The sequence below is a fragment of the Trachemys scripta genome, chromosome 24 (genome assembly GCF_013100865.1).
Source record: "Trachemys scripta elegans isolate TJP31775 chromosome 24, CAS_Tse_1.0, whole genome shotgun sequence".
NCBI lineage: Eukaryota > Metazoa > Chordata > Testudines > Emydidae > Trachemys > Trachemys scripta.
This window is the reverse complement of record NC_048321.1, coordinates 5,287,541-5,309,741: the sequence shown is the minus strand read 5'-3', so window position 1 is coordinate 5,309,741 and position 22,201 is coordinate 5,287,541. Positions and strand designations below refer to the sequence as shown.

The 22,201-nt window shown below is 40.9% G+C and overlaps 1 protein-coding gene across 4 annotated transcripts; it reads right to left on the bottom strand.

The window, feature by feature from the left end:
• Positions 1–2,054: 2,054 nt before the first annotated feature.
• Positions 2,055–21,886, bottom strand: GABPB2 (GA binding protein transcription factor subunit beta 2). 4 transcript variants are annotated; one of them, XM_034756445.1, is made up of 10 exons: positions 21,755–21,884; positions 20,994–21,111; positions 19,348–19,487; positions 17,517–17,684; positions 15,692–15,886; positions 14,888–15,038; positions 11,959–12,072; positions 10,294–10,479; positions 8,059–8,195; positions 2,055–6,800 (listed from the first exon to the last, which is right to left on the bottom strand). In XM_034756445.1, the coding sequence occupies exons 3-10, from the start codon at positions 19,453–19,455 to the stop codon at positions 6,513–6,515; spliced, it is 1,347 nt and encodes a 448-aa protein (XP_034612336.1). In that variant the 5' UTR covers positions 19,456–19,487; positions 20,994–21,111; positions 21,755–21,884; the 3' UTR covers positions 2,055–6,512. The 4 variants fall into 4 exon arrangements, with proteins under 4 accessions (XP_034612336.1, XP_034612337.1, XP_034612335.1 ...); XM_034756446.1 differs by lacking the exon at positions 20,994–21,111 and having other exon boundaries at positions 21,839–21,886; XM_034756444.1 differs by lacking the exon at positions 20,994–21,111.
• Positions 21,887–22,201: the final 315 nt, after the last annotated feature.

Below are 22,201 nucleotides of genomic sequence, written 5' to 3'. Positions count from 1 at the left end.
ACATTTGAAAACATTCTAAATATAAAAAGAATACTTAAGCTTTCTAAAGGCATCCTGTACATAAAGCTATTAAGAATCTTTTACAATTCTGGGCACTTAAATGCTTAATCACAGTGCTAATTGGATTTGTAATGGAGTTTTTGTAATGAAGTGGCAAATAGGATTCTGCCATACTGATAATAAATATACACACAACCCCTAGGATGTTAGGGATTCTGATCTGATACGGGTAAGGTTGCAGAACCTGAGCATTTCTCTCCAGAGAACTGCATATCTCAAGATAAGCCAGGGAACACTGGTCAGATCATGCAGGTGGCAGAGTAAAGGAAAACGCCAAGAGGTCTTTGTTAAGTAACTGAGGGTAGGTCCACACTGCAATAAAAACCGCACAGCACCAAGTCTCAGAGCCTGGGTCAATTGACTCAGGCTCACAGGATATGCTGCGGGGCTAAAAACTGCAGTGTAGACATTTGGGTTCAGGGTGGAGCCATGCTGCACACTCAGCGGTTTTTAGCCCTGAAGCCTGAGCCCAAGTCAGCTGATCTGGGCCAGCCACAGCCATGTAGCGGGTCTTATTGCAGAGTAGACGTAACCTAAGGCCTTGTCGACATGGGGAAGTTTCCCAGCATAGCTGCAGTGGAATAACTGGTCTGGTGTAACTCCCTGTGAGGACACTATTCTACAATAAAAGTGTGTCCACACAGGGGAATTATACCAGAATGGCTTTAGTTACTCCCCTATGGAAATTTCCCATCAGAGCACACAAGAGCTTTTTGGGAGGACATTTATTATTTAAAATCTAAAGGAATCCAACAGTTTGGTTAAAGTTTACACGACCTGCTTAATGTTCTTTTCCTCTCCTCTGGAGAAGTTTTGCAAAGTTTAAGTCACAGTTTAGAATAATGGAACCACTGATGTAGAAACAGACACGGGCACAATTCAACTTCTATCCCAATTACAACCAGATCATGTTCACCTCATATGACAAACATGTTAAATGGATGTGAATTAAACTAGATTGCAGGTGGAAACCTAATCCCTACAGTCAGGACTCAGGCAAATCTCATGGATTTCAAAGAATTTTACCTGAGTAAAGACTGTGTATGCAGACCCATTAAATTGCTAAATGTTGTGTTTCCATTCTGGGATTCTTTTGCTTTAGGGTAGCGTTTAGTCACCTAAAAATATCCTAATATAAAAAAGGAGAAACCAAGTAAGTTAAAAACAGCACTTTTCAATAATGTTCATTTGAAACCAGTCAAATTTCTCCCGCCTCTCCCACTCAGAAATGCAAATCCCCAAATAAGACAGAACTTGTAAATTGGTCTCTTGAGCTGGAAATTCAGGCAGGGTGTGTGGGAGGAGGATTTTTTTTTTTTAAAATAAGTGCTATGTACAGACAGCTCCCTTTCTGCACACAGGTTAAGATGAAGAGCTTATTTTAGGCTTTTACATTTTTTGTAATCCTTTATTGCTCGATTAAAAATCTGTAGGGTTTGGAGGAGATGAGCTAATGCAGGCCTTGATCCTGCAAATACCCAGGCATAATTTCAATGGGACTATTCACATGCATAACATTGCTCAGATGCATAAGGGCTGGCAGGATCTGGGCTTAAGACAAATCTCTACATTTTTTCCTTGTCCCTTATTTAAGAACAGCCCATAAAATATCTGTGTAGCCTCACCTAGCCTTGTGTTAACCAGAATATAGCACTGCCTCTCTGTTCAAAAGCCAGCATTCATCATAGAACTGCCATGGATAAGGGCATACAAAAGTTGGAAATTGTCTTTTTGAATGTGCTGCAGCCTTAATTCAGACATGGTGCATGAAAACTTCTAAAATAAAACACAAAATGGTGAATTTTTCACACTATACAACATTAAAAGAATACTGTGCTTTTTTTCTTTAAAAAAAAAAATTGACTCATTTTTAAATCCCAGCCCCTTACACAGTATATTCAGAACTTTTTTTTGAGAGAGAGGGAGTGCTATATTCTGGTCAGGGCAGGCGGGTTTTGGGCTTAAGACAAATGTAGAGATTTGTCTTAAGTTAAAATGACTATACACAAAGTGCTGTCAAATGCAGACTTTTTTTGCCAGCTTTTCAGTTATTGTCATCTTAGGTCTTGCAAGTAACTACAGTAGGCACAATTTTCAGGCAAATGTAATTTAAACTTGACAGTGTCCCTTTAAATCTGTAAACATTTTGTTAAATCAATTTCTCTCTGGATTAAGCCTTGTGATGCAATTACACAGTGTACAATAAAGAATTTCAGCTCAGACAATTGTAACATGTACAAAAAACAAAGCAAAGGAAATGAATGTATTTTCCAATTCAGAGGAAACACTGGTTGTTTTATAGTATTGAAGTATATAGTGAAAATGTAAAATAAGTAGGAGTCCTGTTTCTCCAAACTATCATTAATTTTAAAAATCATTATTAAAGCCCTCCTCAAAACATCTTTTGGAAAAGATATAAAGTCTTTTTATAAATAGTTACACTGCTTATAAATAAATGCACTTTGATACATAAAACCAGTAAGTCCCATGGTAGATTTTACAATACAAAGAAAGTAGTTTCATAAGTCTTTCCTAAAGCGGTTAGTGAAAACAACCAATAAAATACTGTTAAAACTTAGCCAACTGTTTTAAACAAGAAAAACCACACCACATACACAATTCCTGCTTGGACTGGACTGCCAGGGCATATCTTTAAATTGCACAATATTTCAAAGAACACCCCCCCCCACCCCGGAAATATTTCTGAAATTTATGGACTGTTAAGTTTTAATTGCACTACAATAAGTGATGAAAACACAGCCAAATTCACCTTGGTAACTCCATTGATTTTAGGGGGCTTATAGTAGGGGTGACTCTGGCCCACTACTTTAAAAGAAAGACGAATATGGGACACACTTCCTACTTTGGGTATATACACAAATGGTGCAACCACCCTCTGCATAGGTTATTGCCTTATGGAAGATTACACTCTTACCTGTATGTTCTGCAAATAGCAAGTGTCCATAAGATTACAGGTTATTAAACTCTTCCCAACAAACTGTTCATGACTTTGGCTCACATCCCCCCCTTCCCCTCTCCATCTTATAAACCAGCTTCTTTCCTATCCCCAATCCAGCTGCAAGAAGACTGACAGCATGTTTTGCTGAATCTTGCTTTTTCATTCTTAATTGTTACATCCATCACATCTCCAAGGAGATGCTTCGAAGTTTGGTGAAATGCAACTTTCCAAGAAGGACCTCATTTCATTTAAATTAATTTAAATGGATTTTAACTGGGTTTATATCGCTGACCAGCCTTTGCCTGGCTTGTCCTTTCTTAGATCACTAGTTGGGGTAGGTATTGCATTCTGTGCGTTTGTACAGCCCCTATTACAACATGTCCTCAATCCCAATTGAGGAATCTGGACACTACCAAGATTCATAGAATGATATTTTAGCAGTGATTGGCTCTACCAAAGAAATTTGGCCCTTTTTTTCTCATTCTGAAGTTGCTGTCCAAAGCTGTATGCTTGATTCTAAAAGTCTGGGCCTCTTCACTGTTACCTTCTATCCACAAGAACTAAATAGAGGAACATTTACATAGAAGAGTTTGACACTCCTATCTTCTACTAACAAGGAGTCAAAGTCCCTCTCATGGCTTCCACTGCAGAGACAAAGATTTGATCAGAGTGACGATGTAAGATCCCCTAGTTACTGATTCATGACTCCAGCAACTAACACTTACTTTGCGGGAAGATGAGGAGCTAGACAAAATAAACCATCCCTAAAAAGTCCATCTAGACAAGGAGAAAAAACTCCAAACATTGAAATCAACAAGAAATTATTCCAAAGCCTAACTGGTAGATACCCCAGTTTTGTGCCACGTAACACTAGACTGAGCAAAACCTCAGAAAATATAGTAGTCCTGTATTGATAGGGATATGGACTGTTTACCAAACAGAGTTGGAAGAGGCCTAGCTTCTACAATTCTTTCTTTCAAATTAAAACTAAACAATGCTTTTCTCCTAATCAGGAAACATCTCTGTTCAGAAGTCATCATTCTTTTTCTAATAAGACTACCAAATTAAAACTATTTGATTTATATTAATCCATCATTACAATGGATAGTTCTTCTTCCTTCATTTCTAAAGGCACAATGTACTATCTGCACTATCTAAAAGAAGCTTTGCACTGTAAGCATATGTACAGAATAAATACAACTTACATATGTACTCTGCAGTGTGGATGTATACCAAATTCTGCTCTATTTCAACCATTCAATCCAAACGGCGACAATGAGGGTGCATGGATGTAATGGTAGAATTTGGTACACTATCTACAGATAGAGAACTGTTAGGCCAAAATGCATGGTCAAAAATAATTTATGTGAGGTGCTTCAATCTTTCACATTTTTTGAGTGAGCAGAGACAATTCATTTTGAACAGGAAATGGATCAAATGTTTGAATGCAAATGCTTTAGAATAGATAGTGAATAGAATTCAAGCTGCGAAGACAGGCTGAAGTTACATTTTTTAAAATGTATGCCAATCTCATGCTCATTAATGCGAGAGGCTAACAGCACCGTACAGAGCAAAACCTGATTCAAAGAGGCCTCCACGGCTCCTCCCAGGACATGACCTGCAATGTCATTGCTATCAATTCAAAGCCACTCTTGAGCAATCGCTATCCTAGGAACCTGAGCCATGCTTGTCTGATGTGAACCAGTCTCCCCTACACAGAGGCCAATTCATGGTCACCTATGACCATGCCCAGGATTACAGTTCACGACTCCAGAAGTTAGTATTTTTGTGGACTAAAAAAAGTCTCTGCACGATTCATCTCAAATGTCCTAACATGGGCATGTCTGCTAGAAAAGAAATATAATGAAAGAGGTATCTGTATCAACACAAAACCACATTATCTGGACACACACTGCTGGAAATAAGAACAATACAAGACAAACCTTTGCAACCATGAAATTGAACAACTACCATGAATACTGCCAATCCTGACAAACAGCAGAATTTAAGCAGGAGAGAGTGCATTATGCAAACTGAAGCCATGAATTTAACGATACTTGCCTTGGAAAGGGAAGACAGATTTTTCAAAACTTGTCAAGAAAGCGGTATCAGTTTTTCAAGCTAGAAGTGATTTAATACTTTCTAAATACTGCAGCAAACTGGTCAGGCTACATTCTTGTGAAGTTTTTCCTCAATTTAAATTGCTTTACTCATGATCATTAATTAAGACTACCATACCGTAAACAATAGTTCCCACAGTTAATCATAGCACTTCCAATAATTTTGCTTTGGTCCTGTAACAGAAAAGACAGACAGTTCTGCATGTGATACATGTCTCTCACTTTAAAATACAATCTCCCAGCCTGCAACAGGCAACACATATAGGCAACTTCTTTACTCTGCATGGGTCTGCAAGCAAATAGTAAAGAAAAAACACCCATAAACATTTTAAGATCAGTCACTTGTTTCAAATTTTTTTTTAGTATATTTAAAATGCACAATTTTGATTAGTAAAGATGTGAGATGCCTACCCACTTCCAAACAGAAACATACCAACCTCCCAGACTGTCTTATAAACACAACTTCACAGACATTTTATTTTGCATATATAAACAGTTGGTGCCATTGAATAGCACAAAAATGCTAAAAAGAAAACTTGACCGAGTTTCATAAAACTGAAGGGTCTAATTTTTACCTGGTATCCCTTTAGGTAGTCAAGGGTTCAGATGTAGATAGCGCTTTCAAAAACAGACCCAAAAAAGGCAGTTTTAATATTCCCTGATATCTCAAATTGCTTAAATGCTAAAGAGCTCATGCAAACGTAGCCTGTGCTTTGTTCTTGTAGGAGTACTGTATTTTGGATTCATTTTTGAAACAAACGTATCCTCTACAAAGACCAATCCATTTTCCACCTTCTCTCAAAGGGCTTTGGAAGATATTGTCAATAGTGTTTTATTTCACCAACGAGGTTTGCTTTCCAATAAAAGCCAGCTTTTTAATTAAAAGTTTATACCCTCAACAGACTGTTTGAGAGACTCCAAAGCATGGTTTCCAATCTGATAACTACACACAAGGGTGCAAATAGGTCATTGCATAAAATTTGTTTTCAGTGCAGTAAATTCAGGGCAGCTGAGCGCTATTACCAGCTACTTTGGCAATGAGGTACTTCTCTTTCCCCACCCACCCCTTTCCCTCCCACATTATAGACCTATGTCACAAAATAAGCTTGTTGGTCACTTGCTGGCTAAATTTATTAGGGTACTTTTTAAAATACCTTTCTCTCAACTTCAAACTATAAAAGCACCTTTGGCTTTGTGTTCAAAGCAAATTAATGTTATGAGCTGCAGGAGAGATTTGATCCCTCTGAACGGAACCACACAAGCAGTTCAGTTCCATATTCCAGTAGACCACTTAGCTCACAATGTTGCTTGTCAACAGCATCTCCTTTAAAATAAATGTTTGTCCTTTAAAACCGGAGTCGGTAACCCACAGGTTACGCCGTTACGGTTTCCACAGCAATGTCAGTAGGCTGCTCCGTTTCCACCACAGTTGCTGCAGACCCTTCCATTTCCTCTGACGAGACCACAACTGCATCCACCTCAGCAACCTCTTCAACCACTGTAAGCTCAGCACCATTGGGCTGCTGTCTTGCCATGGCTTCAAGCTTTAGCCGGTATTGCTCCGCTTCCAGTTCTTTCTTCATTAGCTGGCTTCGATATTCTTGCGCCTTTCTGTTTGCCTCGTGCAACTGCTGCTGTAACATTTCCCTTTCGTTATCGTCCTACAAAACGAGACAGACTCTGACTAGTGCCCAAATGAGTCAGCAGTTTGCGCCTGTACCTGGGATGCAAGCAATAATACACAATACCTAGACACAGGTAAGAAAGGACAGACCAAGTGTATAGAGAGATAATGGATGTCTCAGGGCATAGTAGAGGCAAAAGGCTTTGTATCCCTCATTGGTAAATATAAAACAGGGCTGGGTTGTATCACCTAAGGGCTGATTAGTGGCCTATGTTAAGTGAAATCAAGTTGCACAGGGTATATGTTAAGGCAGAAACTGTCCGCTGGTCTTTTCAGCAAGGTAGGCTAGGGACAGTTCTCTAGTATAAGTGACCCCATAAGGATGGATTAGTGGGGTTTCCATATTTCTTTATCATCCAGATGCAAAAGCAACAGTGTTGGCAACTGGGGAGAGGGCTAGAGAAACAGACTAAACAAAAAAAGAATCCACAACACCTAGTGGCCCCCCAAATCAAAAGGTAAGTTCTGCCACCACAAAAAAAAAAAAAAAAAAAAAAAAAAAAAAAAAACAAACTTATCCAGCACCCTCCCACTTGGAAGGATATGTAATCTGACTTTCTTTAAAACAGCAGCTGGAATGTGAAGAGTGGTCAGTCTCGCATTGGATCTGTTCTCACTGCAGTTTTAGAGGGAGTTCTAAATAACAGAGCAGAGTACAATGCTTCAACTCAATAGCCTGTGCTCAAAAATTAACTAACTGACAAGATTACACAAAGAGTGACTTGGAAGAGACTCTTCCTTCCACCACCAGCAACTCAATTGCTACCACCACTTGCCCTGTGGCCTCGTGGGCAGAGCACTTCACTGCCATGCGGAAGACTTGGGTTCTTATTCCCTGCTCTGCCACTGGCTTGCTGGGTGACAGTATGCAAGTCACTTCCCCCCTTGCTGTGCCTCAGTTTCCCCCTCCTTAAATGGAGACAATGATACTTACCTCGGTAAAACATCTGATATCTACTAACGAACAGCACTACATAAGAGTTAAGTGGTATTAATGTATTGCATATTAACTGACCATACAGATTGAGCAGAAAGAATGAGAAACATTATAGTGAGAGTTTTCAGAAATGAGAAAGACATGATCATTGACGAAATTTAAAATCAACTTGGGCCACATCATTTATATTGAGTGTTATTTTTTAACTATACTTGAAACCCTACATTCTCAGTTCAGTGCAGACTGACAGTTTAGACTGCACCCATTTTCTATGAAAGTTACAAACAGGAACTTTTACCTTGTTTTCTTCCAAATCATTTACATTTTGGTCAATTTTTTGCTTCTTCGCTGGTGGATGTTCTTCCTCTTCTACATCATCATCTTCTTCTTCAATAACAGTCTCTTCTGCAACCTGACCAGCAGGTACAGTTAGAACTACAAGTCAAGGAATATTAAATGCAGGAAATGAATATACAATGGATTACAGATGCTTTCGTACATAAATCCAGAGACACAGATTACTTCAAAATTAATGCATGAGGGAGGTGCTCCTCTGCACAGAAGTGGTGGGAAACTTAAATCAGTAATTCCTAAATTCCACTGAAGGGACGCAGAACTTCTTATCAAGTCCCGGGCTACGTTTCCTTGTTCATAGCATTAAGACATCCTATTTGCTACAGCAAGAAGAAAGTTTCAGAGCCCATTCACCACCTAGCTGAGAGAATCTTAAGTCAAAGGTGAATGTTTTTTGTTAAAAACTCCCCCTATTTTAGGGAATTTTTTTCACTTGACCAGAGCTCATCCTGTTCTTGTCACTAGCATAGCAATTGAATTAAGAGGGTACATAAAACTTGTGAATATTCCAGAGCACAAGTACATTATAAATACATAAACAAGTTTTTGTTCAGGGAACCTGATATGTAACATTTCATTCTATCAGAAACAGATCATATTTAGTTGGGGATTGGTCCTGCTTCAAGTAGGGATTTGGACTAAGGTGACCTCCTGAGGTCCCTTCCAATCCTGGTATTCATGATTCTAGGATATGAACTACTGTGTTCTATCAAAAGTGTCTAATTAGGAACATTGACAGAACAAGCTACAGATCAATAATTATATGTAGACATTTGGCAAATAATTCTGAATAATAAATTTGAGAAAATTGCTTTCCATTCATGGATAGTTTGCAAACAAACAGAGGTGAAATGAAAATAAGTACCGTAGATACTCGTTCATAAGCCGAATTTTTTTAGTAAAAAAGGGAAGCACCAGAGAAGGGGGTCAGCTTATGAATGGGTGTAGAGAGGGAGAGGTGGGACACAGCCCCTCCCCCCAACAGAGGGAGCAAGGAGAGGCAGCACAGCTAGAAGGGAAGAGGTAGGGCCAGAATCTCTCCGCTTCTGGCCATGCTGCTCTCCCCCAGCCTCTGAAGCAGCTGCAGCTCTGGGGCTGACAGGCTGTGGCCTTGCCGCCCGGTCTGGCCCGCCGGAGCAGGCTGTGGCCAGGTCAGAGACATCTGCCCCTGGCCCTCCCCAGATAGGGTGGGAAGGGATGAGATAGGGAGAGTGTGGGGGATGGTCACAGGGGTTACTCCCCTGACTCCCAGCTTCTCCTCCCCAAAAAATTTCCCCACCAGTTGCTGTCCCGGCCCAACAGGGTAAGCAGCTGGTGCGCCGGGACACTTTGTTAGTATCAGAGGGGTAGCCGTGTTAGTCTGAACCTGTAAAAAGCAACAGAGGGTCCTGTGGCACCTTTAAGACTAAACAGAAGTATTGGGAGCATAAGCTTTCATGGCTAAGAACCTCACTTCTTCAGATGCAAGAAGTTTACTTAGGTCTACCTCTGTGCCTGCGGATGTTCGAGGTAAACAAACCATCTTGGCCCGCCAACGGCTTATCCGTATGGCCCAGGAGCCAAAGTTTGCTAATCCCTGAATTATAGGGTTGGCTTATGAACGGGTTATAAAAATTTCCATTTTTACTTATCCAGCTTGGTGGGGTCGGCATATAAACGAACTGGCTCATGATAGAGTATATACGGTAATTCATTAGGACTGGTCTGCCTCTCTGTAAACTACCTATAATTTTGCACAGGTTTGTGAAACTGACAGATTAGGATGATCTAAGACAATGCACCGGATAAATATTTATCATAAATTCTATTAGGTTATCATTACACATGTTTCACTCATTTTAATTCAACTATTAATATTAAAATAAAAATGTAGTACTATGTGTTAAATTAGAACGATTATGTAACTAGCTTCAGTCATAAATCTTAATTCTCCTCTCCATTCTTTTATAGAGATCACTTGGAAGGTACACATTTGTAGCAGCACACTACAAGCAAGCTGAACTATGTAATGGCCTCATTTTTCCTTCCCCTCCCCCCCCCCCCCCCCCCATGTCTACTTTCCCAAGATTCACAGACCTAAGTCTATCTCTATGCATCTACCATAGCTTTTTTTAATTTTTCTTAACATTAGGAAAGTCTAAAACTGGCTTACGGTTTTCTAAACTGAGTAGCCTCTTACCTTGCTGTCCATCTTGCATGGTCACTATAAACGGCTGGCTGATACCACTAGTAGGAATGGCTGTTTGGAGACTGCCCAGTGGAACGCCATCTGTTACTATCGTAATGACTCGTTGACCTCCACTGCCAACCACCTGCTGTATTGCAGAATCTACAGAATTTGCTTCCACTATTTCCTCTGTGTTAGCTAGAGAAAGCAGAGCAAAACTCCCAAGTTTATTTAAATTAAGAAAAAGCTACACTTGGAGTAAATGAGTCAATGTTTACTGCACAAGAACTGCAAACACTGAAGCATCTGGTATGGAGTAATCTGCAAATGTTAAAAATCTAAAATGGACAAAATAAAATACCAATACAAGCACAGCAACTTTTCAATGGTAAAAATAATTCTCTTCAGATACCTAAATGAATTTAAAGCACCAGCATTCACAAATACAAATAAAACTAATACAGTAAAAAGTACTCTGTCTCTGAAAAAAATGGGTTCAAAGGTTTAAAAAAAGATTACATAATGTTTGCTTTTAAAAGATGGCCAACTTGATCATTCTAAAGTCAACTGGTGGTTTCCACACTCTGCACATTGTACATATACCATAAAGCAGTGGTGCTCAACCCACGATCCAATCAGCATGCAGCTGTGACCCATGTGACATCCTCAAGGCCATGTAGGAAGTATATATATTGTGTGGCTGCAACCCACATAACAAAGAGCTGCATATGTGGCCCACAGTGGGAAATAGGCTGAGAATCACTGCCATAAAGCATCAAACAATTTAGAATAAAGTACTGTAGAACCCTGTTTTATGAACCAATTGGGACTAAGGAGTTCATAAAATCAGAAAGTTCAATTTTATGAAGATCTCAAAATTACAGCAGGCACAGTGCATAAATTGCAGTTTGGTGCTGTGAATTATTTTCTTTTGTCCTTCAAAACCACTGCAAAGCAATTTCCAATACACTGATGGCATCAGACATAAAGGGGTGTCAACTTGCTCAACGACATCACTTTTACCATGCGATTATTTCCCCCTCTTGGGTCAGGAAAAATAGTTCATGTAAATGGATGTTCATAAAATTGAGATTCTATGGTATGCATAAAAAGAATCCAAATGTTACCAAGGCCTCAAGACAGCCTAACACTTAAAAATAAATAAATAGATAAACAAACCACAATGAGGCTTTGTAAAATCAGGGGGAACATACAAAATATCGAGGTGGCAATAAAATCATTCCAAACTATGTTTTGTAAAACTGGAGTTTGAAAAAAATATCACTGTCCATATTTGTGTAGTAAGGAGCATCTGACAGAGATACAGGCTGTGTCCTATTCTATTTTTATAACACGTAGTTGGACAGAACAATTCTAACAGGATCCAGGTGAAAACAGGATAGAGTGAAAGACTGGTTAGTAAAAAATAAGTTGGTGCTTCATTCAAAGAAGTAACTATTGTCTGTAGAAATATCTGAGCTATGACAATAGATAAATCTATTAGCCTTCCAACTACTGCCAAATATTATATCACTTTGCAACTCTCAAGTTATGCTGAATGAATTCAAATCCTTTTTACAAGCTATACTTAAGTAACCCAATTTTCTTATGATTTCTTGCAAATTATACACTAGGGACTAAATACATTGATGTCAACGCCAGATTCATCCCACCTACCTGTAGATCTGTTTGAATTGGAAAGGGGAGCTGATGCTTCAGCGAGGGCTGCAAGCGTGGCAAGCACAGAGGTTGTTGAGTTTGAAAACTGCACTGTAGATACACGGGAATCACCTATTTTGAGGAAATGAAGGCAAGTGAAGGAGATTTGCAATCAGAGTATTCTACTATACTATTAAGACTACTAAAAGAACCGTTTAAGCAAAAAAAAAAAAAAAAAAAAGCTGCCAAAAACCTACTGCTTTACTGGGGCTGTTTTTCCAGCCTACAATTCATACCTAGCATACCCCACTTCAAGATCTGAAACAGTCCCACATACTGTTCTTAGAACATGGTTGAAATAAATACCTTATATTGAATATTCATTTTACTGATTTAAAAATAAATGTATTGGAAACAATGCAAAGGAATTAAATGGAGTAAATTGATGCAAGCTAACATGACTTACTCCAGCATTGTCACAAAGATCACCTTCAAGTGGCCAGATGGTAATCCACTGGGCTATCAAAATCCAGATTTTGGCACCACAATTAGCTTTCATTCTGAACAGATGTGAACAATGTTTTCAAAGCCACACATGATCAAAACACAAGGCCTCACCAGCACAGAATAGACACAGTCTGAACACATTAGCATTATGCAAAAGCGGTTGCTACACATTTAATTATATTTACCTGACTTTGCAGTGTCACATTAATTTCAATTACAGAATTGCAAATACCAAAAATTTTTTTTAAAAGCCTGTTGACATAAGCTAATTATACAACCCAAGTTCTTTTACTGTGAGATTTTGCCAAAGTATTGACTCCGTTCAGCATTGCTTTTTAGAAAACACATTTTGTTTGTTACAAATCAACAATCAGAGCTTTTTCTTGAAAGTTAAATCAGTCAATTATAACCACTTAGCCATTTCAATGTATGGTTTGAAAACCAGTTTCACAAAATAAGCCAGTCAGTCGAAACGCAACAAAGGAACTGGTGTAAAGACTATCAGAGTCAGCATATCAAGTTCTTGAACTGCAGATTCGGCTTTGTGCAAGGAATAAAAATCATCCCAATTCCAGTGCAAGACTCTTCTTCCCTCAGCTGAGCACAGTAATCCATTACACTGAGATAATAGTGACTGAACAGAAGAAAGAAAGAAATCTAAGTGGGACCAAAATTAGTATATTCAATATGCTATTTTCAGAAAGTTGTAACTTTTATTTCTGAACAAAATTTCTTCAGGCAAATAAAAGACATTTGTCCTCATTAGGGAGTTTGTAGTTTTAAATAAACTGTTTAGTCACCTACGAGCAAGAAGTGGTACAAAAAATGTCTTAACTTATGAAAAAAAACGTTAAACTATTACTTGCTGTGATTGAAGTACAGTCTCTAATGCCCTCTTGTGGGCAAATAAGATAAATGCTAATGACATGTTGGGATAAGGGTTTGCTGGTCCCAACAGACCAGGAGTTACTATTGACAGGAGCAACAGAGGGTCCTGTGGCACCGTTAGTCTTAAAGGTGCCACAGGACCCTCTGTTGCTTTTTACAGATTCAGACTAACATGGCTACCCCTCTGATATTGACAGGAGTAAAGTTTTAGAGTGTGGCACCCAAAAAGAACAAAATGGGAAAAATATATTGGCCTTTTCATATTTTTAACATTAATCGGGTACATATATTGCGGGAATGTCCTTGTTTTAGGACAAGGTGTGACATTATCCATGTGAAGCTCTTTTAATCCTCAGGTGGTGGTTGGTTTTTTGGGGGGAGGGGGGTGTTAATTACTTCGGCAGCACATATACTAAAATTGGGATCTGTCAATTTAATAAAGGAGTCAACCATATGGTAAGTTTCTACTCAAAGTAAATTCAGAGCCTCACTGAAGTCAATGGGGCCACATACAAGATTAGGGTGCCAATTGCAGCATTGGGCCCTTAGAACTGAAAACAGGAAACATCCACATTTGTAATATTGCTCCAATCAACTCTGGCAAACACTCATGCATGTGAACAGTCCCATTAGCTTCAAAAGTTACTCACATGCAGAAGTGTTTGCAGGGTCAGGCCCTCAACTTGCTTCACAAACCTTGTATTTAGAAGCCTCCTTAAGACTGAAAAGAAACAGTAGTTTGGATTTCCCAAATATAACAAAAAACAACACGTTATAAGGTCTCACGTAAGGAAAAGAATTTATATTCGGCCTTAAATGAATTTTTCAGACAAATTTACGGAAATAACTAGCTTCCTCATTTTTTCTCTCATCTCTAAACTATTGGCTAGGAAAAAAAAGAAATTGAGTAACCTGTACACCTAAGATAAATGGAAAATCATTGCAGATAATGTGTTTCCTTATTTGACATTCAAATACATGAGACGACTCACTCTGCTCTTCCAGTTAATAAGTAATAAAACAGAGTATTGAATGAATCCTTGACAAATTTAGGGATTAGGTACCAAATGGTGAATATCTACTCAAATTTTACTAGTGGAACTGGCATTGGCCACTGTCGGAGGACAGGATACTTACTGGGCTAGATGGACCTTTGGTCTGACCCACTATGGCCATTCTTATGTGAACTACCAGTGCATCGTAATTTGAGTCCTTTACATTTCCCAAGTTATGAAGGTTCTATTTTATTGAATATCATACACACTGAGCTCAACTGGTGAAAATAGCAAAGCTCTCCCCTGACTCAATGGAACAAGGCTTCTCATGCCAGCTTAGGTTCTGGCCCATTATCTTTTACAGATAAAGTGTATATTTTGATAGGACGGATATTTTAGTGCATTCCAATATGTTTTAAAGAACTTTCTCTACTAACTTGAAACATCTGCCTTCTATAATTCAGAAGACTGAATTGAGAGACGCAGCTTTCTAAAAACCTTTACACGAGAAATATTTTGGAGAAACATTTTTCGTCTACATGTTCACAGAATCTTACCTGAGGTTGTTTTGGTGTTTGCTGAAGAAACAAAACTAGCAAGATTGAGAACTTCCCCTGATGCAAGGATAAATGGTGAGGCAACAGTCACTGTATTTGTGACAGGATTTGATCTCTCTGGATTCATGTTCACCTGATTCTGCATTGCCTCCTTAAGAAGAAAAAGCAATTAGGCACACCGTTGATCTCATCTCCAATAAGAGAAATAATACTTGGCATCCATACAGCATTTTGGGGGCCTGATTCTCTGCATCTTGTGTAGTCAAATAATTGTATTTGCTTTGCACTGGTGCAAAAATAGGTTTAAAATACTACCAAATCAATCAGAAATGGCAGCATTTTACACTAGTGTAAATCAATACACAAGTTGCAGGGCAACAGAGAATCAAGCCCACTATTTAAATAGCCTTTTCCAAACATTAACTAAGCAACCGTGTAATAACATTAAAATAATCTGCTTCTTCCATTCCCATTTCCCAGAGGCATGTTTCCACAAACATTCCAACAACAAGAGAGTCAATTCCAGGAGTCCAGAAGCAGAGTTTCTGAAGAACTGCGTGTCTGCAAAGAAAACCAATGCAGCTCAGAAATGTTGAACATTATTCTCCAAATCTACCTTAGTGATGAAGAAACTAATATCAATTGACATTGCAATATTTTATACAAGTTACCACAATTCTGATTCAGGCATGCAAAAGAGAGTTTCTGTAGGAAATGTTCATTCTCATCGCATTGGCAAATGCAGTAGGCAGATAGCTTATAATTACAGGGAAAGTACGTTCACAAATGTCTTCCTTAACCCACCTGCAGCATTACCAGAGTCTCTGCATTATTTTTGTCCAGGGCTATATCAAAGGCTGATTTATCGAACTTGCTGAAAGCATGAACATCAGCTCCATACTTTATAAGCAGCTCTACAACATCGCGATGGTTGTGTTCTGTTGCCCAGTGCAAGGCAGTCATCTTCAACATGTCCTTGGCATTTACATCAGCACCATTCTGAGAGAAATAAAAGCATTGCTTTAAACTAACTGTATTTTTTTCAGAGCATGGCGTCTCCCTGATTCAAGAGAAACAGGCTAAACACAAAAGGTGGAATCACAAAGGTACTTCTGCACCTAAATCCCAGACTTAGGCAGCTACGTCCCAGTTTTGGTTCCACTGGAATCCACAAAACTCCTGCCGAACCCTACAAGTGCCTAAACTCACTCAGCGCCTAGTTTTGTCAGAGCAAGAGTTCCCTTGGCACCTATGTTCCTGCCTCTGGGTATGTGCACTGCTGCCTACCTCCCACCAAAGCCCCAGCGTGAACGTGGTTCACGAACAAAGGGGAAGACAGACATTCGGCCAACTAAGACACATGCAGGGCTTGATCCAGTAGGCATGCTCAGAGGTGCTTGAGGCACGACTCCAAGTGGCAGGTTCCCATTCGTAGACAGATGCCTCCCTGTAGCCCAGAGTTAGGCACCTATCTCTGATCGAAGAGCAGAGCATGCACACGCCCCTCATTAGCGTCTCCCCTCGGTAGCTTAGGGTGGAGCTGCCTACCATGCTGACTTTTGTGGATTGCATTCTAACGTCTATCTCTCCTCATTCGCGGTATGGAATATAGACACCTCGCCCAGCTTTGTGGATCACAGTGTTGTCCCTGGGAGTGTCTAGGCACCTAAAAGTTAAGTGCCACCATCATGCTCAGCATTGCAACGTCTAAGTCCCTTCATGATCCCACCCAACGTGCTGTCAAATATGTGCGTATGCATGCGCACACACACCACTTAAGAATTTAGAGATTTGCTTTGGTACTAATTTCTTACAATTATACTCATCCTAGGTATTATTTGTTACAACGGGTAAAACAATTCAGACAATAAGATTCTTTACGCAAACAGTGTTGCTTTAACGTCATTCTGAGCTTTGTGCTTCCTGTTCTCCTGCACAGGATTCACACTGTTTTAAATCAGCACATTTCTCAAAATGGGGGTCCCGACCCAACAGGGGGTTGCAAGACTATTGTCGGGGATCACGGTATTGCCACCCTTCCTTCCTCCTTCCCACCACAGAAGGGGGGGAGGGATAGCTCAGTGGTTTGGGCATTGGCCTGCTAAACCCAGGGTTGTGAGCTCAATCCTTGAGGGGGCCACTTAGGGATCCAGGGCAAAATCAGTACTTGGTCCTGCTAGTGAAGGCAGGGGGCTGGACTCTATGACCTTTCGAGGTCCCTTCCAGTTCTAGGAGATTATATTATTATAAATGGAGATATCCTAATAAAGGGTGGCATGATATGGGAATGAGGGGTGGGGGTGTTGTCACAGCCTGAAATATTTTCAAAGGGGGGCCCAGCAAAAAAAAAAAAAAAAAAAAAGTTTGAGAACCCGTTTTAAATCTCCTGTAGTTATCACTAAATTAAGCAGTGATTTCATTGAACAATTCTGAGGTTTTCCTTAGAAAAGTTTTTTAAATGATACTTAAGAGGGGGAAGAAGTTTTGTAATTCATCCTACCAATAAAAATATCTAATTGGCATTGATCGACCAATAACTTCTTCACAGAGAGTTACGCCTAATAAGGGACACTACAACGTAATTGATCGGATTTATATTCTGCAGACTGATACACAACATCTCACTTACCCTAATTAGCAGTTCTACAATATGTGTATGTCCATCAGCTGCAGCCATATGCAATGGTGTCCTGTCCACTTTGGTTCGAGCATCTCTGCTAACACCTGCTCGAAGCAGCACTTCTGCTGTTGAATAATGGCCATACTGGGCCGCAAGATGAAGAGGTGATGTCCCGAGCTGTATATTAAAAAATGTTTTAAAAAAAGTTCTGTTCAACGTAGGTGTGGAAGCACATATTTATCTCCGTTAATGTGTTCAGCAATTTTAAAGAACTAGAATTACACCCCCACCATATCCCCCACAGTAGGGGAGGTACAAACCCTTAAGTGCACAGTGGCAAGGGGGGAAAAAGCCACCTGGCCAGAGGGCTGAATGTCAGGAAGTGGTAGAGGGCTGAGTTAAATGGATAGATCACCATGGGGTCTGGAGAGCAACTACTGGCAGGGGGCACCCAATGCAGAGGGATGGCCATGGTATGCTCTGCCAGAAGGGGGCAAACCAACCAGCAATTGACCCTGCAACAAGCACCAATTATATAAATGAATGATTGGGATTATAGTCCATGCGTAGATAGCAAACAAAATTAGATTGTCATCACTTGCACCAAGGCAAATGTTAAAAAATAAACTGATCACTGAACTAAAGTTCTGTCAAATGAGATCTGATATACAATTACTTTAAATGAAACATTTAAAACATATCCACAAAAAAGGCATTAGCTGCCAATCAATACGGTTGGCTGTTCTAATTCCCTCTTATAACCTTTAAATTCAGTATTTAAATGTACTTAGCAAGTTAATATAGTTTGAAAAACATTGACACTTAAGGATGACTTTAAAGAAAACTTAAAAGGAGCGATCAAACACCCCCATACACAAGAACAGGTAAAAAATTGCTCAACATTCTATAACAGCGGCACCCAAACTGGTTACACTGGCTACGTACCAGGAGTATGAATGCCATGCTTTGGCCCCATCCTTTAACTACAACTCCACCCCGATATAACGCGACCCAATATAACACAAATTCGGATATAACACAGTAAAGCAGTGCTCCGGGGAGGGAGGGAGGGTACTGCACACTCCGGTGGATCAAAGCAAGTTCAATATAACACGGACCTATAAGAGGTAAGATTTTTTGGCTCCCGAGGACAGCGTTATATCGAGGTAGAGGTGTATTTAAATCCATACTTAACTTTACTACCCCAAACTAGTCCCACTTACTCCAATGGGGCTACTCCATGATAGTAAAGTTATTCACAGGGTAATTCCTCCTGCAGGAACAGGGGTCAACCAATGTTGACCAGCTTTCAGGATCAGGGCCTAAGTCTGCATAAATACTTCAAAAGTGTATGAATGGGAATGCTTGTTGCTTGAATTTCCCAGCAATGAAATGTCACAGTTAATCAGTCTGGTCGTCACACAGTTACAGAGCGAGGGTGCCCAGGAGCTAAATTAGGACTCTCAACGTCTTCACTACTGTAGTAATCGATCGGGGATCGATTTATCGCGTCTCGTTTAGACGCGATAAATCGATCCCTGAACGCGATCCCCGTCGACTCCGGAACTCCACCAGGGCGAGATCTGGAAGCGGAGTCGACGGGGGAGCCGCGGCCATCGATCCTGCACTGTGAGGACACGAGGTAAGTCGACTGAAGATACGCAACTTCAGCTACGAGAATAGTGTAGCTGAAGTCGACGTATCTTAGATCGATTCCCCCCCTCAGTGTAGACCAGCCCTTAAGATTATCGCCTATTCCTCAGGCTGCCCTCACAGGATCTGTTCTATATTTTAGTTGGAGTAAATAAGGAAAAAGTAGCCTTTTCTATTAAAAACATACCCAGTCAGTGGTGAAAGGAGCACCATTTGCCATTAACGTTCTAACTTCATCATCTTGTCCTTTGCGAGCTGCTTCTAGCAACCTCTTTCCGAGGTCCACTAACGACATCTTTATACATGGGAACAAATATTTTCTGAAAGCTGCATTTTAAAACAGAAAAAAACCACTTTAATGTGCAATATGACTAAAATATCGTCAGCTAGACTAGGACATAGATTGATTTCCAGTGTGCATCTAAGCCTGATATGACCAGTAAATTACTTAATCAGTTCAAGTGTTTATGAAAATATAGATCTTTTTAATGTTCAGTACTTGCAACATGATAGGATTGCAAAATGCAACCCTGATCCTGCAACTGGATCAGCTGATACAGACCAATGGCTCAAGTGTACCCCTGTTGACTTCAGAGGCTCAGCATGGACCTGAGTCCAAGTCTACAATAGCAACAGCAACACATAGTACTTAGTAAATACAGCATTTTACAAAGATTAGTTACTTCATCTTCACAAACACCCCACCCCCAGGAGCGAAGGGGCTGATAACCTTGTCCTCCTCTTACAGCTGCCAAACACTGAAAAATAAAGTGACTTGTCCATGTTCATAAAGGCAGTCTGTTTTAGAGCTGGAAATAGGAACTCCTGCGTTAAGTCTACTAAGCAATGCTGCCTCTGTTTTTCAAGCTATACTTTAAAGGTATAATAAATAGGTTAATCGGGGGACCTGAAGTTTTTGTCTGACGCAGATACGGTGGCATTTCATTCCTATGAAGAACTGACATGAAGCCTAAGTATTAATTTATGTGTGAGGCTCTTCAAATGGCTACAAGTGAATGTCTATGCATACCAGTACTGAACTGCACAGTTACAGTGAATCCATCAGATCTTTAACTGAGAGAAAAGCTTTATGAAAAAAGTATCACAGGGTAGCCGTGTTAGTCTGGAACTGTAAAAGCGACAAAGAGTCCTGTGGCACCTTATAGACTAAGGTTAGTCTAAGGTGCCACAGGACTCTTTGTCGCTTTTTATGAAAAAAAAAAAAGTTATACCACTTCATTGAACAATTCAACAGAAGTGTCCAAATATACCATAAGTAACCCCCAGTACGTAAATGACAGTAAAACAATCTCTTTTAAAAAAACCTAATTCTCCTCAAGTAACATAGCTAATGTAAAACTTCCCATTTTACAGGACGGTATTTTAAACCTAAGTGCGCAATTATTATATGCCAAGTATTAAACATAGAAGGCAGGAGTGTGACCATTTTTAGCTCGGTCATAAAAACCTGATGTTCAAGGAAACAAACTTGAAAGACGAAAAAAATCCTTGCACTATTTCTAGTTGTTCATACAGCTTGTATGACGACATCTTAAAAGGGCCACTTTAAATAACCTCCGCATCACGCTAAAGCAGTCTGTATTCCTTGCTGAACCTTTTAGGTGCGACCCCATTCCCACAAATGCTCACATACGTTTAACTTTGGCCCAATCCTACAAGGAGTACCATGCAGCACAAAACAGGCACCCACGTGCAGAGCTCATTACAGGATCAGGGCCTTTTTGTACATAAACATTGACTTTGAGGCAATCGTGCACATGTGTAAACACAGGCAAGCGTTAGTAGGATCCTCATGGCCTTAGCTTCACTTACGCTGATTCTTAGTAGGGCAGCCTTTATTTTGAATGCTCCTTTAACCGTCTTCCAAGCCCCAGTTTTACACGTAACTTGCCACGCGTGAACAGCTCCGCTGAGTTCAATGTGCATAAAGCTAATCATGGGTGTAAGAATTTGCAGAATTGGGGCTCAACGGGGGTGGTTTGGATTTATTTTAAAAACTGCAAAAACCGCAGTTTCTCTCATCGCACTTTAACCTAACTCTGGATTCATTATTGAACAGCTATAAAATCATCAAAATCAGGAGCCCCCCCCCCCCCTCCCCATGCTCACAATCCCCCCCACCCTAGTCAAGGTCTCCGTAGGATCTGACACCTGAAACTTCCCTCCTCTCCAGCAGCAACAGGTGTCTTGAGAAAAGCTTCAGCTAAAAACTGATTTGTAACCTTTCAAGGGATCAGAATAGACGAGTAAAGCCCCGCACTGGTTTCTATCCATTCGGGGTCCAGGAGCACCTGCCCCCACCCCCAATGCTCTGCAACACCCCCTCCCTGCCAGCCCCTCAACCCCACAGAAGTGGGGACCCCCCCGCCCCGGGATTCACCCTCTCACCTCAGGCTCCCTCCCTTAGCCCCAATCTCGGGGGGGGGGGCAAAGACCTTCTCAACCCCCAGCCTCCCCTCCAGGCAGGGTACCCCGCCTCTCCCAGAGACAGCCCCCCAAGGGGCCTCTTCCCCAAGTGACCCCCCCCCAGAGTGACCCCACTCCTCCCACAAGGAGGGGACCCCCCCACTCACCCCTGCGAGGCGGAGGCGGCCCCCGGCGGCGCCAGCGTGGGCGTCCCACGGGCCGGGGTAGGGGGTGGGGTGGCTGGGGGTTACCTGCTTTTAACTGCCCCCCCTCTGCCCGGGAGGGAGGGAGACAAAATGGCGGACCCGGAAGTGGAAGAAGGCCCCCCCCTCCCGCGGCGGAGGGATACACGGAGGGGGGAAGAGGCAGCCTAAAGCCGCTCTCGTCACACGGTCCCGCGGGGCGCGAACCGTTATAGGGGGACAGGGGAGTAACAGTGTGTCGGCGGATCGCCTAGAGATTCACGGCTGTATCCCTCCTCCACGGGCCCGCCCAGTGCGGCATAACTCGAGCGATCACTAACCGTTCACGGGTTTGGGGAGGGGACAAACCCCCCCCACGCGCCTGGATTATTTTTCTCCGCGGAGGGATACGACGGCGTTACTACAAGGGAG